Source organism: Haliotis rubra, unplaced genomic scaffold (genome assembly GCF_003918875.1).
Source record: "Haliotis rubra isolate DU_JTF1 unplaced genomic scaffold, ASM391887v1 Scf23, whole genome shotgun sequence".
NCBI classification, from domain to species: domain Eukaryota; kingdom Metazoa; phylum Mollusca; class Gastropoda; order Lepetellida; family Haliotidae; genus Haliotis; species Haliotis rubra.
The window spans coordinates 1,004,183-1,021,119 of NW_025766336.1; the positions used below are offsets into that span (position 1 = coordinate 1,004,183).

At 39.1% G+C, this 16,937-nt stretch overlaps 2 protein-coding genes across 3 annotated transcripts; one reads left to right on the forward strand and one right to left on the reverse strand.

The window, feature by feature from the left end:
• Positions 1–1,345: 1,345 nt before the first annotated feature.
• LOC124277952 (60S ribosomal protein L3-like) lies at positions 1,346–6,588 on the reverse strand. The gene is made up of 8 exons (XM_046713671.1): positions 6,462–6,588; positions 6,101–6,293; positions 4,871–5,039; positions 4,221–4,356; positions 2,737–2,923; positions 2,258–2,616; positions 1,723–1,842; positions 1,346–1,434 (listed from the first exon to the last, which is right to left on the reverse strand). Exons 1-8 carry the CDS (start codon positions 6,462–6,464, stop codon positions 1,399–1,401), a joined length of 1,203 nt encoding a protein of 400 aa, XP_046569627.1. The 5' UTR covers positions 6,465–6,588; the 3' UTR covers positions 1,346–1,398.
• Positions 6,419–16,842, forward strand: LOC124277953 (NADH dehydrogenase [ubiquinone] 1 beta subcomplex subunit 10-like). Of its 2 annotated transcripts, none has more exons than XM_046713674.1 (4): positions 6,419–6,502; positions 11,499–11,640; positions 13,018–13,157; positions 16,518–16,842. In XM_046713674.1, the coding sequence occupies exons 1-4, from the start codon at positions 6,463–6,465 to the stop codon at positions 16,616–16,618; spliced, it is 423 nt and encodes a 140-aa protein (XP_046569630.1). In that variant the 5' UTR covers positions 6,419–6,462; the 3' UTR covers positions 16,619–16,842. The 2 variants fall into 2 exon arrangements, with proteins under 2 accessions (XP_046569630.1, XP_046569629.1); XM_046713673.1 differs by lacking the exon at positions 6,419–6,502 and adding an exon at positions 6,675–6,814.
• Positions 16,843–16,937: the final 95 nt, after the last annotated feature.

Below are 16,937 nucleotides of genomic sequence, written 5' to 3' on the forward strand. Positions count from 1 at the left end.
TAATAATTCGCAAATTTTCACTGATTTTCATCACTTACTGAACTCATGACAATCTTTTCAACGTTACGAATTTGTTTTACAATACATTAGTTCATGTGTAAACAGTACCTTTAAACAGTATGGCATATTTTGCAAAACTTAGTCGAGAACAGTTGCCTGAAGTAAGTGTCTATACTTACACTAGCGAGTCTAAACTTTTTATGGGAAGTATAGTTAGTTAGTATTGGGGCTTGCCCAACTTTCATTTTCAAAATCATGTGTACAAGCCCGGGCTTTTTAGTGATGGTTGCTACGCCCCTGAAATTTTTTATTATAACTAAAAATACAGTGTCAAAAAGTGGAAGAAGAGACATTAGGTCACGTGTCTTTGTCATCAGAAAACAACTATTCAGTGTGAAATAACACACGAGAGGGTCCTTGACTCTGGAATAGAATAGGTCGCCAATTTTAAGTGGAAAGTAAATGTTGTAATTTAGTTTCTGGGGATACTTGTCCCCATTCAGACATGTTACTGAGGATGCTCAAGGTAAAAATAAAAATCTTCAAGGGACATAACTCTTGTAATAAAACTCGTCTTCGTCACGACTGTGATTATGACCAAGATAGGCATGCTGTCGTTCATTCACTTAACTTCCGCAGTTAAAACTCTTGTCCCTATTTCATGGAGTATGCTGCTACCTAAACAACATGAAACATATACCATAAGCCAATATCTGTTTAACAACACCCAAACCCAAACCAAGTGTATACACTAAAGTTTGGAGAGATTTACTTTAATTATTGATGTTCAAGGTCATCCCAAAAACTGCACAAGGTCTCCTACAACCCATTGCTACTCGCAGGTGACCAAATGATTCAGATTCTCCATTTGCTGTCAGTCCTCATCTTGGATTATACTACTCACACTGTGCTAAGGATCACAAAAATTCACAACTTCAACTTCACTTAAACGTAGATTTCTAATTTGAAATTGTATCCATTTAAAATTGGATAAATATGGTAACCCTCTTTAGGCAAACAGACACTTTAATCTACCCTTATGCACTTGATACATGAGTAACTATAGAAATGGTTTTCATGGCGCCAATCAACCATTTTGCAAATCATGGAATGGAGTCATTGACAAAACATGTCAATAGCAGGTATGGGATCCACAAGTTGCAATGACATACTGAAACCTAGGATCCATGCTTACAATAAACTTGGTATTTAAACCGAATCTGAACCCACATCATAGTTTTCTGTTAAATCCATGATTTCATCCTTATCAAAGTGTGAATAGTATGTAGAGATGTTTTCAGGTTCCATTTACCCCATTATCAATTTCAAAAACAATAACTCAACATTTAGCTTCCATGAATTTATTTCCAGAGGAAATACACTTGGAGAATGACTTGCTTAGACCTTCCTTTCCAACTCCTTCTTGAGTGGGCCCTGAAAAATAAAGTTCCTTGTTAATGACTTGACAAATCAAAAGAACCAGGTTAAGGACTAAAAAATGTTGCCTTAAATTTAGTTTTTAACTTTATAACAAATCTAGAGGAGATACCAACCAAATATGACAGGAACCAAAAAGTAACTCAAAGCAGTCTCAACACCTGCATCATTATCAGCCTGCAGCTGCAACACAAGGCACATGTGATCTACTTTGGCTTGGTACAGCAACCCATTCTGAAATGGAGGACTGTGCACTAGACCTTTAAAGCTTAATTTCATTCTTACCATGAAGTTCCTCCTCTCGTCCTGGGTCTGGAAACGTCCATGGCCCCACTTGCTGGCGGTGTCCACAAACTTCAGGGTAATCTTTTCCATGAAGCGTTTCTTGAATTGGGTGATCAGGGACTGAAATAAAACGATATTTACAATTTTAATGCAAGGTTAGAGTAAGTCTGATGATTGTCGAGTTTTAAACATTCAAGCTGCTTAAGATTTACTATAGAATACAGCATCAGAAGGAAGGCAACATGGTTAGTTCCACACAAAGTTCAGGTACCCCTGGCAGGGGGTACAGATTCCATGTATTCATCACATGCTGGGTTCTCACACCAAGCTTGGAGGAGGCAGTATCATGCAGCTAAAAGCTTCATTTTTAAATAGCAATTAGAGGGAGCCGCAAAACTCAATGGGATGCTCAATTAGCTTTTTAAAACACTAATCCAATTTAAGTTACCTCAAGCACTCACATAAGCAAAAATATTCTTATTCTACAAGTTCAGTTTTGAATGAAAATTTACCAAACATGCACCAATCTACTTACTTTTCGCAGTGTGAGTGGCCTCTTCTTGGGTCCAACACAACATCCCTTGAGCATCACGAAGTCATTCCTTACTTCACCATAGTGAGGGAAACCACCCATTGGTGTAATGGTCTTCTCAGTGGGGTCGAAGTCAGTGGCAGCATTATTCTTTATCACCTTGCCATCCTTGGTATGGATTCCAGCACCCAGGCGGTAGATCTTCTTATTCCTCTCAGTACGGTGGTGATAGCCCTTCTGACCAGCCCTGGCCACAGTGTACTGAACTCTGCTGGGATGCCAGGCTCCAATACAGGCCACCTTCCTCAGACCCTTGTGAGTCTTCCTGGGCAGTTTCTTACAATGCCAACGGGAAGTCACACCTATGAACAAATTCATCTCATTGTGAACAGGCATATGATGGGTACTTCAGCTTAACAGAACATAATTCAACAAATAAAAAAAGACAAACATGCAAATTTAAGCAACCAACTTCAACCTACCTTTCACTCCTCTACCCTTGGTGACGCCGATGACATCAATGACCTCATCTTGTTCAAACACAGAGCTGACAGGGACAGGCTTCTCAAGGTGCTCACGGGCCCAGTCAACCTTGTCGGCAATACTGCCACCATTAAGCTGAATTTCCATTAAATGTGCCTTCTTTTGGCGCTTTCGGAGGAGCTTAGTCTACAACACAAATGTAAGAACCAATGAGCCCTACTTCACATTTCATAAAAAAAACCATGCACCACTGACATGTCCCACTGTAAAAAATCTGCTAACATATCTACATTCACCTCTGAACCACAAAGTTTGTCGTAGCAGTATATTTTATGATAACAAGCATTGTCACTAAGGTGACATAATCCCCCTCAAATTAACAAATCAAACTTATAAAGTAATGAAAGTTTAAGATGTTAAATGTCAACAAAAACATGACCAGTCAAATCGACTGGGCCCTGTGCCTTCCCTAGATAAAGCTTGGTGTTGAATATGAAGAAAATCCAGGGAACGGTTATTGAGATAGCTTAACATGCAGGTAAAACGTTAAAGTCCCCTTGTGACCTTGAAATGAAAGTCAAGGTCACCAAACCTGACTTGGACCTTTCTTACACTGTGATGAACCTAGGTACCAAATATGAAAAGAATCTATAGAACGGTTCTTAAGATATTCCAATTCGTACGGACAGACGGAGCCTAATACTATATGCCCTGCTTCACGCTAAACTCGCGGCTGGGTATAGCAAGACCTGTGCAGTGTGGCTTTAAACAAACCCAAGTCGAACGGGTATCGCAATGCACAACAAATATTAATGTTCCATCTACATCTAACATCCAAGCTAGTTAAAGTAACAGAATAAGCCTACTAAACAAATGACAAGGATCTAACCATGTTTCACTACATGCTAAATTTTTTCACAAGGCAGACTGTAACTATGCAATGTAAATGACAGATTGGTTTATAAATTGTGTGCTATGAATTGTCTATTTGTAAACAATGTAATGAATACGTTTTTAAAAAACAACTCATTCAAGCTTAGTACATAAAATGTCCATGTATGCAGACTTTGTCTCAACACTATATGGCTGACATAATGTCAATGCAATGCAAAACTCAACTCAACTATGTATTCCAGAAGGCATAAAAGTTGCGATAAATGTAATTCTATTTTGAAAGTAACTACAAAGGCACGAACTTATATCCTCAAATAGTTAAATCTGTGTAGGCATACTTGATTAGGTTAAAAATAGAAAATCTACAAAATACAATGTCCAAGTGTTAACCTGAGACCCTCAGGCCCCTTGGATATTGTTGACTTGCAGCTATGAAATTGCAGTAAGGGGAAAAACGTTGGTCACAAAAATATAAGAAAGACAATGAGGAGACTGTGTCATTGGATCTATTCTCGTCACCTGTCAGTTGAAAATTTGTCACGAAATTAAATGAAATGTATAAGAACTCTGAACTAAAACTAAGTCTCACCTGGGTGTGGGCAATGACACGGATGATAGTGCAGTACTTCTTCAGCTTGGCAAAGTCCCGGTCAATTTCCTTCATGCCAGCTTCATCCTGCCATTTCTTGTTGCTCTTGGTGAATGCCTTCTTCTTGGACCGAGACCTATTGAAATCATCCAGTTTATCTCATCATGAACCAAGTCCATGAGCGGAGATGGATAGTTAAATGCTCATCAGTTTTAAACCGAGAGGAGCAGACAGATGTGGAAGGTCCTGGACCCTGTAAAAGTTCTCACAAAAACAGCTGTTCTGCTTGATAACATTCAAAACATTCTAGTAACTACAGAAATCTCAGACCCTGCCTTATTACAGCTTATATTTACAGATTACTTACAGAATGATTTAAGTGATGTGATAGAATGTTACTCAATCTCAATGTCTAACTTGCAAAATATCCCTTAATCCATGCATCCTGTAAATATGAGTAAACCAGCTCGTAACTGAAAACATGAGTGATATTCCTGTAATGACACTTAACCATAGCATTGTACAACTAACCCAATCCCCATTCAGTCAACTAATGTAAATGAAGTACATAGAGCCTATTTTGTCTGAAGCAACTGAAGGGATAATACTTCTTGCAAATTCACTATTATCAACTTTAAAAGATTAGTTACCAGTTCTTGTAGAAGCGACGTCTGCACTCCTCACTAAGATGTTCAGCCCAGATGGTCTTGAGGGTCCTCAGTCCATGGGGTGTTTCAATATATCCTGTAACACCAGCAATGACCATTGGTGGTGCCTCCAGGATGGTGACAGCCTCCACAACTTCCTTCTTGTTGGTTTCTGATGAGAGAAGTAACATGACTCAATCACAGCATGAATCTCAAGTAAATACTCTACCCAATACTTCTTTGTTTACAGGGCAGTCTTCTCACAGTACCACAAATATTGAACACATTCTGAACTCAAAAGGGTAAGAGTTCCTACCATTCCCCCATCCCAAATAATGTTTATGAATTAACATATAGTAAAATTAATTAACAAAACTTAACACAATTACTAGAGAACTCACAAAAATGACAAAAAGTCCAAAATTTAAGTTGGGGGAACGGCAGGAACTCTTTCACTCCAAAGTGAAATAATACTTGTAAGGGAAGTTAACTACCTGTGGAACTGGAATTTGTTTTATCTACATTCTGTATAGACATTTTCTTAGAAATATGTAATTATTAAACAAGTTTGAAGACATTATTTCAATACGACAAGGCTTTCTTTCAGTGGGTTCATGAGCTATAATTCAGAATAAACTTCACATGTTAAAAAATACAACCATATTTTCTTGAATGTTTGGTCAAATTCTAATTTCCTCAATTCCACACCGACCATTTCATTAGCAAGTTAAGATCCATCACATCCCCTAAAACTGTCACTTACATTCTTGATACCTCACTTTAAACACCCAGGAGTAAGTGAGTTTAGTTTTACTCCGCACTCAGCAATATTCCAGCTAAAAGGCGGCGGTCTGTAAATAATCATGTCTGGACCATACAATCCAGTGATCAACAGCATGAACATCGATCTGCATGATTGGGAACGAATGACATGTGTCGACCAAGTTAGCGAGGCTGACCTGATCCCGTTGGTCGCCTCTTACAACAAGCATGGGTTCAATATTCTAACCCGGACCTTCACAGGTCTAAACACTCAAGAATATTTATAACAAGTTCACTGCCTATTTAAAACTGTCCATATCAGAACTTTATTTGCATAAGGCCGTAAAGCTGTAATTTAAATATCAACATCGTGCAGAGTTCAGTCCCTGCAATAAATAGTCGGTGTCGCAGTGGTATGGTGTAATTCTTGTGGTTAATATGTAAAATAAATGGGCATGAAATCGCACGTACTGGAACCTGGTCTGTCGACCTCACGGACAATATGGGTCATGCCAGCCTTATACGTCAAAAACGTTGTCAGGTGAACAGGTTTGCTCTTATCATCTCTTGGGAAGGACTTGACTTTGCCACGTTGTCTTCTACTTCTCTTCTTGGGCAAAAAGCCCTTTGAACCGTGACGTGGTGCCGAGAACTTACGATGCGACTGAAATGTATATTTTCCATGTTAAAATACTTAATCGGACAAAAATATACGCTTCGTGTGTCATTTAAATGTTTACAGTTCGTTTGTTTTCAACATGTAATCAACTATGCTCAATCTATCTGCAGGATGGCACCGATAATGTTCAGAGCTATCCTTCCTGCTTCTTACCATGCTGGCAGGTACAGCGGAAAAGGACAGTCACAAACGAGGTTCTTCCGGTTTACGACTACTGTCGTTTTCGCCTATGCACTCTCAGATCATAAAATAAACATTGATAACAGCAGATAGATAAAGTCCTATGTCACATTTCTATTACCACCCAAACTATTAATAAACAATTTAGCGAGTTCGTTTCGATAAATTTCAGCTTGCCGTAAACTCCAAGGTTTGTCCTTAACCTTCAAATACAGCGAGATATCTTGTAGGAGAGAAGAAAATGTCAGACGACAACGATCCCTCCTTCGCAAAAGTTGCAATGGGTGTATTCAAGATTATTGATGCCCCAGTGACGCTTTTCAGAGGTACATAATTGTTGTTTTAGTAATAGACCTAGCCGGTGAAAATTCCGTATAAAGACCCCCTGTTTTCGCACACATGCGTTCTAAAGAGATCCCTCGCATAGTTTGAAGTCCCAACTTGTTGCCATGGCATGGAAGCGCAGTTTTATAAATGTTTCTGATTGGCTCTAGGTACCAGTTAAGTATGTGCATGATTCTCTGGAAGCGAAATGTGGCGAACGGAATTCCTTTTTTAATAGTATAAATGCTATGGTTAAGTGTCATTACAGGAATATCACTCATGTTTTCAGTTACTAGCTGGTTTAATTATGTTTAAACCTAAAATTGCCTCCATTACACAACATATCCCTCCAATAAGGATGGAATGGGAAGCCCGTATCTTTCGTTTATTGGCGACCTAGCTTCGTGTATTGGCGACTTTATCGCGTGTATTGGCGCCCTACTTTCAAATACTGGCACCCTATTACTGACCAGGGTGCCGTTGTACAAAACAACCTTAGCGCTAAGGCTACCTTAAGTCCATTTTAAGGTATGGGAGTTACGGTCACCTTAGCTCTAAGATCGTTTTGTACAACGGCACCCCGGTCCTCACGCTGAATCCAAACAGTAATACCCCCATTACTGAAATACAGAAACACTTTAGCACCATTACGTTCCACAACGAAGTGTACAGTTTTAGCACTTGAATTGCAGCAGTGTAACAGTGGGGGACACGACGCATGGGCTTTATACATTGTGCCTTTGCAGGGAATCGAACCCGCGCCGCAGTCACTATAACCACTAGGCTGCCTCACTTATTAATTACGTCTATGGGCGGTGAGGTAGCCTAGTGGTTAAAGTGCCTGCAGTGCGGGTTCGATTCCCCAGTCATCACAACCCACTGGCCTGCAGTCAAGTTGTACATACATTGCATACAGGCTGCACTGTAGCCGTCGTCATGTTTTTTTTTAAACAACTATTTTTTAAAAAGATATTAATTTCATTTTTTTTTAAGATTTAAAGTGCTCACCATATTATTCACTCACCTCAATGACATGTACTTTTGGTCAAGTCTATATGGACAACGGCCCATTCAAATAAAAGGCGGTTTCAAGCAATTTTTTTTAGGGGTGTCATCCCCAATTCAAGCAAACCCGACTCCCACAATGCATCCTCCTCCTGTGGTGTGATGACGCTAGCTTGTCTAGCCTTCTACGCATGCCAAAACCAGACTGTGCCAGTGATTACATTTTAGCATCTAAAATGGTTCTTAAACCCCTAAGGGGGGCAGTGGGGTAGCCTAGTGGTTAAAGCGGTGGCTCGTCACGCCGAAGACCCGGGTTCGAATCCCCACATGGGTACAGTGTGTGAAGCCCATTTCTGGTGTCCCCCGACGTGATGTTGCTGGAATATTGCTAAAAGCGGCGTAAAACCAAACTCAGTCAGTCTTAAACCCCTAAAAGCAAAGTAGGTGTTTAGGTTAACATCTCGACCACTTTGGCGCAAGAATCTCTGCATCAAAATAAGAATCTCGTGAACTATGTTGCCCTTGTTGACCTCCCTTTTTGGTTCCTTACCCGTGAAGGTCCGGGTTAGAATATTGGCCTTCAGTAACCCATGCTTATTGTAAGAGGCAACTAACGTGATCGGGTGGCCAGGCTCGCTGACTTGGTTGACATGTCATCGGTTCCCAATTGCGCAGATCGATGCTCATGCTGTTGATAACTTGATTGTCAGGTCCAAACCATTATTTACAGACCGCCGCCATATAGCTGGAATATTGCTGAGTGCGGCGGAAAATTTAACTCACTCACTCCTTTGGTTCCTTAGTGTTTTGAAAAACAGACTCAGCGTCCTATTCAGATCTTTATCAGAAATACTTAATAATCTGCTGCCTAACTGGGATTCAAACCCATCCCTTTCACGTTGCCAGGAATCGAAAACCCGCACTGCCCGCTGCTTTTCTTTTCTGAATTTTATTTTTGCGCGATTTATATTCAGAAACTGAGAGAGGTTTGCCAAAACGTTTGGTAGTTGTTTGTTCACTTTCTTTTTCTATCTGCTGAGAAGCAAGCATCAGTTCATCATCTGCTGAACTATTCATTTGGTCAAATTCCCGTTCTAGGTTTTGCGACTCACGCAGCAATTCTTCATCCGAAGAACTATTCCCAACTGTATCTACATGATTTTTGTCCCCTTTCAGAGTGATATCAAAATTGACACTTGAAATACTTCCATTCAATTGCTTTGGAAAATGTATTAATTTTGAGTGCCAAAGACATCGCATAAAGAACCCCATTCGCCTGACATGATTGAAAACATCTGGTAAAATGGATGCAGTAAAATATTTCGTTTGTTTTGTATCCCTCCAATACGCTGCCACGTGCACAGTAGAGCGTGTTCATAGCGTGTGTATCGTGCATAACGTGCTACCCAGATGTAGGACGCCAATATTAATATTGCTGTGTTCGGGTGCAAGAGTTACGAAACTAGGGCGCCAATATGTATGATTTTAGGTTTAAGCGCAATAAACTCTTCAGACTCGCCAATATTTGCGCGGCTGGATGGGTCCTCGCCTAACGGCCTCGGACTCAGCCAGCCGCTCGAATATTGGCGAGTCTTCAGAGTTTATTCCTTACATAAGCACAGACCATAAAGGTATGTTTTTTTGCTTGACATTAACTCTTTCCATGATATAACATAATAGGTGTTGGGGATACGATGCCAATTTTTATTCACATTGACACATAAAATAACAAACTTTTCATATAAATACATAAAATCCTCCTCTCTTAACACTAGTAAAAATCTATCAGTAAAACAGGTTGCCCAGGGAGGTGGGCGGGTGTCTTTACACGTCGACTGCAGCCGCGAGACTGACTCTTCGTCCCATATGACGACGAGTCGCATGCCATCAGACGCGACGCCACGTGCAAGTAAGCTTAGCGCATGGAGTGCCGTTTTCCCGATACTGGCGGTGAGGCGCCCGTCTGTCCATGACCTGGAGTTAAACTTTAATAATATAAATTATTACCCCTATAATTTGAGTAGTTCAATAGTAAATATCCAACAATCAATGGGGGCCTACCAAGACGTTTACCGTTGTTGAACTAATAATTTTAGTAGCTTTCTACTGATGCTTACCAGATGTTAATTCACTGGCAGCTTGTTTATCGACAAGCAATCTCCTGTTTTCGCTTTAGTGTCAAAAAGCTCAGAATCAAGCTACAAAACAGATAAGATTTTGATCAAATTTGAGAAATATATCAGTTTGAAACAGAGATCACTTTGAAAGAATGGATGCAGGTGTTGATATTAGCTATCAGACCATCACATGGCTTGTTCGAGACTCATTTGATGCCAATAGCAAGCCATTGAGGTGAGCTAAAACATTCAAACCTGATTGCATTTCAACCTCTCATGTCTTTGTGAATCTCCGGAATGGATATGGACTTATTCTTCATACTCTATTAAATTAAACATTTGAATAAAAGAACATGATTAACCATATCAACATATTAGGTACCACATAATAACAATTCGAATATTTGTTTCTATTTTGTGAGCACATGTGTCTTATCCAAGTAAAAACTGTTTAAGCCAGGATACATTATTTGTCATCTGTGTTGTGTATTAATTTTGCAATAATGACTGACTGACTGAGATTGGTTTTTACGCCGCTTTTAGCAATATTCCAGCAACATCACGGCGGGGGACACCAGAAATGGGCTTCACACATTGTGCCCATGTGGGGATTCGAACCCGGGTCTTCGGCATGACGAGCCAACGCTTTAACCACTAGGCTACCCCACGGCCCCTTTGCAATAATGATCATGATGAAGTTAGGTTTGTATACTCAAAACAGAAACAACCCTTAAAACAAGGTCAGATGAATGTTAGTTGAAATATGGACATGCACAGTCATAATGAAAGCAAGCAATATTCTGATTATTATAATTTTTATTGATTAAGCTATCATTTGTTCATTCAGAAGGGGGACAGTGTATTTTTATCTGCACAATATCATGTTGATGGATCGCATCACCCTTTCAAGTACAAAATTAATCAACAGCAAAGATACATGTTAATGTGGCTGCAGATCTTCACTGTATATTCTTTGTTATGATTTCCAGTTTCTCATTTTTTTATTTTGATTTTGCCAAAAAAAGTCAAGATCATAGTAAAAAATATGCAAATCTTGACTCCTCAAAGAAAAAACAATCCTCATTTCAGTACTTTCGAAGTTGGAGAGTTGTTACCCTGTAATAAAGTAGGGCTGCAGGGTTTGACAAACTTGGAACTTACGTGTTCATCTACAGCACTCTTCTTTTCAATTTGGAGTACAGCACTTTGCAGTGACAACATTGGAGTTTATCAATCACAGCATTCAGCAATTTTCCAGCCACATGACAGCAGCCTGTAAATATTCAAGTCTCGACCAGACAACCCAGTGACTGGGGTACTGTTTTCACAATTGGGATACGATGACATGTGGCAATCAAGTCAGCGAGCCGGACTACCTGATCTGTTAGTGGCCCAGATCTTCATGGGTATTGAGGATCAGGATCCAAATGCCCACATATTTGTGTTGCTTGAACTATGTATTTACAAGGATATCTATGACTCAGTGTTGTGGCATTATTGCAGTTGAATTGTCAGCATCCGTGTCAAGCAAATCACCTCTTACCATCAACTATGTTTCTTTCAGAGAAGTTTGTGATTCCCAACCAAGAGAAGAGCACGCACAAATGGTACCACAGACGATTCCGCCGTGTTCCCTCATTTGATGAGTGTGATGTTGATGATCCTATCTGCATGTATGAAGCTGAGGAACAGTATCGCCGAGACAAGTAGGTTAACTCCTTCATCAATATAAAGTACACTTTTAGCATCCAATTACATTCACTGAATGTTGTCTGGTAACTTGAGCCTTACTGAGATGGTAACAATCATGTAGAATTGGTTGAATTGCTTGCTGTTCTATCTCAGCATGCTAAGTCCTTGTCATAGCAAAGCAAAAAAATGAAATGATGGGGTCATATCAAGTACTTAAGGTGCACACCACAGGTACCATACATTGTCCCATAACCTGAAAAGCTGAACAAACTCTTGCAGCCTATGTTTACTGTCAGTGTTGATGTCTCAGCCCTTTTTTCTTTACATTTTTAAAAAATTTGGTTTGAGCTGGTCAGGGCTCCAGATAAGGGTCGTATAAAAAATATGCAAGATACGGTAGGAAATAGTTTAGAAAACGTAGCAGATACGCACCACAGCAATGGTGTACGGTCTTAGAATCATTTACAGACGTATTTATCTGAAAAAGTATTGTTTTATTGTTTATTGACAAAATTATCTGGAGCCCTGCCTGGTGCTCAACATATGTTCTGTATCTAGTGTTTTTTTCATCTTCCACCTTGATCATGTTGATCACCTCCTTGCACTGTAAACACAATTTCCTGAGGAACGACCTGAGTACTGAAGCTCTAACTTGATGTGTTTATTCCCTCACTGACTTGAGTTTGGTCACCCCTGTCCAAGCGATTCCAAATTTCCATATTGCAACAGCAAATAATGTCATCATATTCAGTCATTTTTGTTACAAATTGGTTTGACTTGTGGATTTGTTTGGTTAGTTTTGGAATTTAATAGATATGTAAGTTTTCCTTTTCTGTGCATTATATATTATTTAACCTAGTATAGACCATGCTGCAAATATCTCTCATGTTGCATATTTGTCTCTCTTTAATATTACAATCCTGAGAGAGCTTAACAGGGATCGAAGGCAGGTTTTGTGCCATAAATATCAATTCTGAAAGTGTTTTGTGATTGAGAACTACATATCTGGTGAGTGACAGTGAACTGGCATTCTGTTGTTGATTTTTTTGGACTTAAGAAAGTTAGTTGAAATAACCTTGTTAGTGTAAAATAATGATAAAGAAAGCTATACATAAGCTTGAGCGCTGACAATATACACTGTCCTTGCCTCACTTTATCAGTGACAGTGTCAGGTACTTGGTGAATTTCTTTGAGTGGGATTTTAGAAGTTGGGTCGTGCAATTTTGAACAATGTTTATGGATAACAACTTCTTTTATTCCGTTAGTGTGATGTTTCGATACAGATGCTTGTACCGTTGTCTAGCAGGAATGAATGTATCAAAACGTCGCACTCACAAAATGAAAGAAGTTGTTATCCATAAGGTTTGTTCAGCATGGTGAGTTGTTTGCAGACTTGTTGACAACCAGATACTGAAGATCCTGAGACAGAGGAAGATAGAGTGTTTGGCTTGGGAGGGCCCTGATGCCTCCAGGAAGTGCAAGAAGGTGTCTGAGGACTATGAAACTTCAGCCACCAACTGGTTCATCAAATGTATGTACATGATAAGGCTGTTATGATTCACTCGCTTATTTGATGTATCAAACCATTACCATTCATGAATATACAATATGTTTTTCGTGGTCACCAGAACCAAATATTAACAAATATTTACGCTTTTTTAAAGGGGTCGTGTTTTACTTGAACCCTTATGATCTTTTTAATTGTGAGTTATGCCAGAATGGAATATGTTATGGTTTGCGAAGGCCGCACACAGTACTGTCAACCAAAGCATTGCTATAGTCTGTTTGCAGTGTAAACGTACCAATGAATTTCACTTTTTACAAAAAAGTAAATCAAATAAAGTGAAATTAAGTGTGCGAATTCTCATAATTTTATCTTGCCAATTGAACATTTAAATCTCAGAATTTTGTTCAACTTAGGATAAAAGTTAATTAACAAACGATCATAGCTTCAAATTGCTATTATTGGTTTGTATTACCAGGGGGTATGCACATTAAATGAAACACCGAGAACAAGTAGGGTTGGTCTAAGTTAGCGCTCATCACGTACCGCAGGTGCATTTGTTTCACTGTTCCAACTACTCAGCTTACCCCAATGTAATACAAACCAAAAATAGAGATTTGAATCTATGATTGTTTGTTTAAATTGCCTGAATGCATGACTGAATGAACAAGACAAGTTGCCTCAATGTCTTTGGAGGGTACTCGCTTCCATCTACTTTGCGAACTTTCAACACAAACCTACACAAACAGTAGTTCAGTACATGGTCATTGAACTCTTCCAATTTATGGTTAATGATGCTAAATCTCTGTCCAGGTTTATTTCCTTGTATGATATTTCGGTTTCTGCTCACTCTCCAAGTTTCAAATAAGCTACACGCCCAACATAACGAGCTCTTCGTTTGTTCTGGAAATTTACTTTTGACAAATTTGCTATTTCGTCGTCCATCTTCGGAGTAGTAAATCGTTCCCTTGCTACAGAATTGTTTGACGTGCTTGAAGAAACAATGATATAGTCAGTTGTATCAATTTTATCGAATCTGAAGACACTCATCACTAATATCACTGTAATCTGTCAACTGATTTACCTTTTTCGCAACTGTTCCATTGCATCATAGCTACTACTAACAGCGTATGAAATAAGCCAAAAACCCAGCCAAAGCTTGTAACTTCAAAATGTTACCAGCCCAAAAAGGATTTGACCATTGAGCTTGCAATACGATAGTTCAATGTTCAAACAGTAATTGTCAAGTCTAAATGTAACACTTTATTTGGAAAATAGATTTTAAGATATGTTGAATTTATTCAGATGTATGGAACATGTTATCTAAAGTTTTTACCAGACCATAGGGCTGGCTAGCTGTTTATTTAGACCGTCCATCAGAAATCTGGCCCATCTCGGGCGGTCAAAGGGGCCTTATTTCATACACTGCTACTAATCAGTTCATCGTCACTTGAATTAAATTCATTTTGAGTAGAGACACCGCTTGGGGATGAGGGCATTAGTTTATCCAACTCGGTATCTGACATGACTACACCGGGGCTATGGCAAGAAAACATAGGCACATCATGCTTTGTGTTTTTATGGTTCTCGTTAAGGGCCCAAATTGTTGGTCTGCAAGCCACTGAAGGCGTATATAATATGATATAGTCCGCATGATATGCACAAGCATTTCTTGCTGCTCATTTTTATAGTTCTCATTTAAGGCTCTGTTAAATGTCCTATGAGCCCCCAAATGCCTCTATACATTATACACTTTCAGTTATCATAGGAATCAACAAAATAGTTCCAAACATTTTATTAAATGTATCCATAAATATATGATTCTAATGAAAGATTGATTCTATATTTGTATATGCCATGCTTTAGATAGGTTAAAGCACTCAGACTTTAGTATCTAATGGTTGAAATTGTCAGTTGGAGCATGATGAGTGAAGCCTGCTATGACAATAATTATGCCCATTTTGTCAACTGTCTTCCCTATGTGATTGAAACAAGAGGAAGGTCAGGGGACGATAACTCTGTTCATGAGTTTACTTCTGGTTTGCATCCTGGTTGAACTGTCTGTGGTGTGGATATTAAACCAAAGAAGCAAAGACTAAGTATTTATAAATTTAATATACAGCCATATATGGTCATCAAAATACTTCTAAGAATTAAGTACATACAGTTTGTCACACAAGAGTGTATTGACATGGTAAATATATAGTGTTAGGAAAACTATTGTATTTGGCTAGCTAAATATTCCTAATACTGGATATTTACCATCTCAAAGCACACAAACATATACTTGTTTTTTTTGAAACACCCATTCCCTTCTCTCATGAACAACGCCTACACATGGCAACATGTCCTGGAATATGTGCATTAATGTATATTTAGTTAGAAAGTCAGTGATTAGGTGGTCGGACAGAGACAACGGGTAACACTGTTCCAACTTAAGACTGTTTTATCATACAGTGTCATAACTACGTACAACCCGTGAAATTCCGGGTTAGAATTCATCTTCAGTAACCCATGCTGGTTATAAGAGGCGACTAACAGGATCGGGTGATCAGGCTCGCTGACTTGGTTGAAACATATCCCAATTGCGTTGATTGATGCTCATGCTCTTGATCACTGGATTGTCTGGTCCAGACTCAATTATTTACAGACCGCCACGGCGTAAAACAAATCTCACTCACTCATAACTACATTCAGGCAAAATGATGTTTGTCTTCTTGCCTTTTGTGTCAATCCATCAACCCTGTAGAGCAATATTCCTTTAATACCTGATACTACAGTACATGTTTATCTGCCTGGCCTGCCATAAGGTTGTTCAAATGCACTCAGATGTTCCTCAAAGTGATATCATGAAACAAGGTTACCTTTCAAATACAACTGTTTTAACAGGAACATGATTCCAAGCTGCAGAAACACTGATGAGAGTAGTCAGACTACCTTCCTCAATAAACTGTTTCACATTTGAAGTCTCCATATTTAACAAATTTTAGAAAATTGTAAATACAAGAAATAGCCTTCTTGACCTTTCATATTTGCATTTTTATCCATATATGATGCAACAGATACCTTATTAACGTGATTTTTCTGTTGTCTTCATTCTGTCTAGAATCTAGAGTTGTCGGATAATCGGCACATTTTCGGATGATCTGTATTCTAAATTGTGATTTCCATATATCCCCTACAAACATGACAGATGATATTCATAAGGCCAAGTATGTACTATGAGCATGTACAGCACAATTTTGCTTTAGATGGCAGAACGAAATGTTTTATCCCATCTTCTGGTCCCATCTCCTGGTTTCTGATGGTTGGCATACTGTCTTGTGGCAGCATCAGTTGGCTGTCCTAATTCAGGATGTCTTCACTATCACAAACGTTTGTTTCCAGATGGGGATATTGGTGCCAGCGCAACAGGAATTGATACTTACATGAAACAGAAGCATCGACTGATCTGGGAGAGACGGAAGGCAGAGAGAGAAGAAGCATAATCAAGTGACTAGGGTTTAGACAATATGATAATGGTATTTCTAGATGCTGATCTCTGTCAGTAGTTACTACATCCTCTCTGTCATCAGCAATCATGTCGTATACAGACTTGCTATACCCCAGAATATGAACGTGTTTGGAAGATGAATGGTGTTAGTTGTTTTTCTTATGTACAGATGAAATTTCCTTGAACACAAGTGCTTGAAATTAAACTTTTGAAATGAAACACATTCTGTGTTATGATTAACAGGATAGGTCACCAAGGATCTCAAATTGTCCAAATTCAGGGGCGGATACAGCTTTCCGGGAAAGGGAGGGTGC

What these genes read in the sequence shown, in the direction of transcription:
- LOC124277952 (XM_046713671.1), bottom strand. An exon ending in GTGTCATTGCCCACACCCAG is followed by an intron (nt 2,924 to 4,220) that starts GTGAGACTTAGT and finishes TTTGTGTTGTAG; the next exon opens with ACTAAGCTCCTCCGAAAGCG. An exon ending in ACGAGAGGAGGAACTTCATG is followed by an intron (nt 1,435 to 1,722) that starts GTAAGAATGAAA and finishes TTTATTTTTCAG; the next exon opens with GGCCCACTCAAGAAGGAGTT.
- LOC124277953 (XM_046713673.1), top strand. Translation starts at nt 6,730, where the DNA reads ATGTCAGACGACAACGATCCCTCCTTCGCAAAAGTTGCAATGGGTGTA. An exon ending in GAACAGTATCGCCGAGACAA is followed by an intron (nt 11,641 to 13,017) that starts GTAGGTTAACTC and finishes AGTTGTTTGCAG; the next exon opens with ACTTGTTGACAACCAGATAC. An exon ending in CACCAACTGGTTCATCAAAT is followed by an intron (nt 13,158 to 16,517) that starts GTATGTACATGA and finishes GTTTGTTTCCAG; the next exon opens with ATGGGGATATTGGTGCCAGC.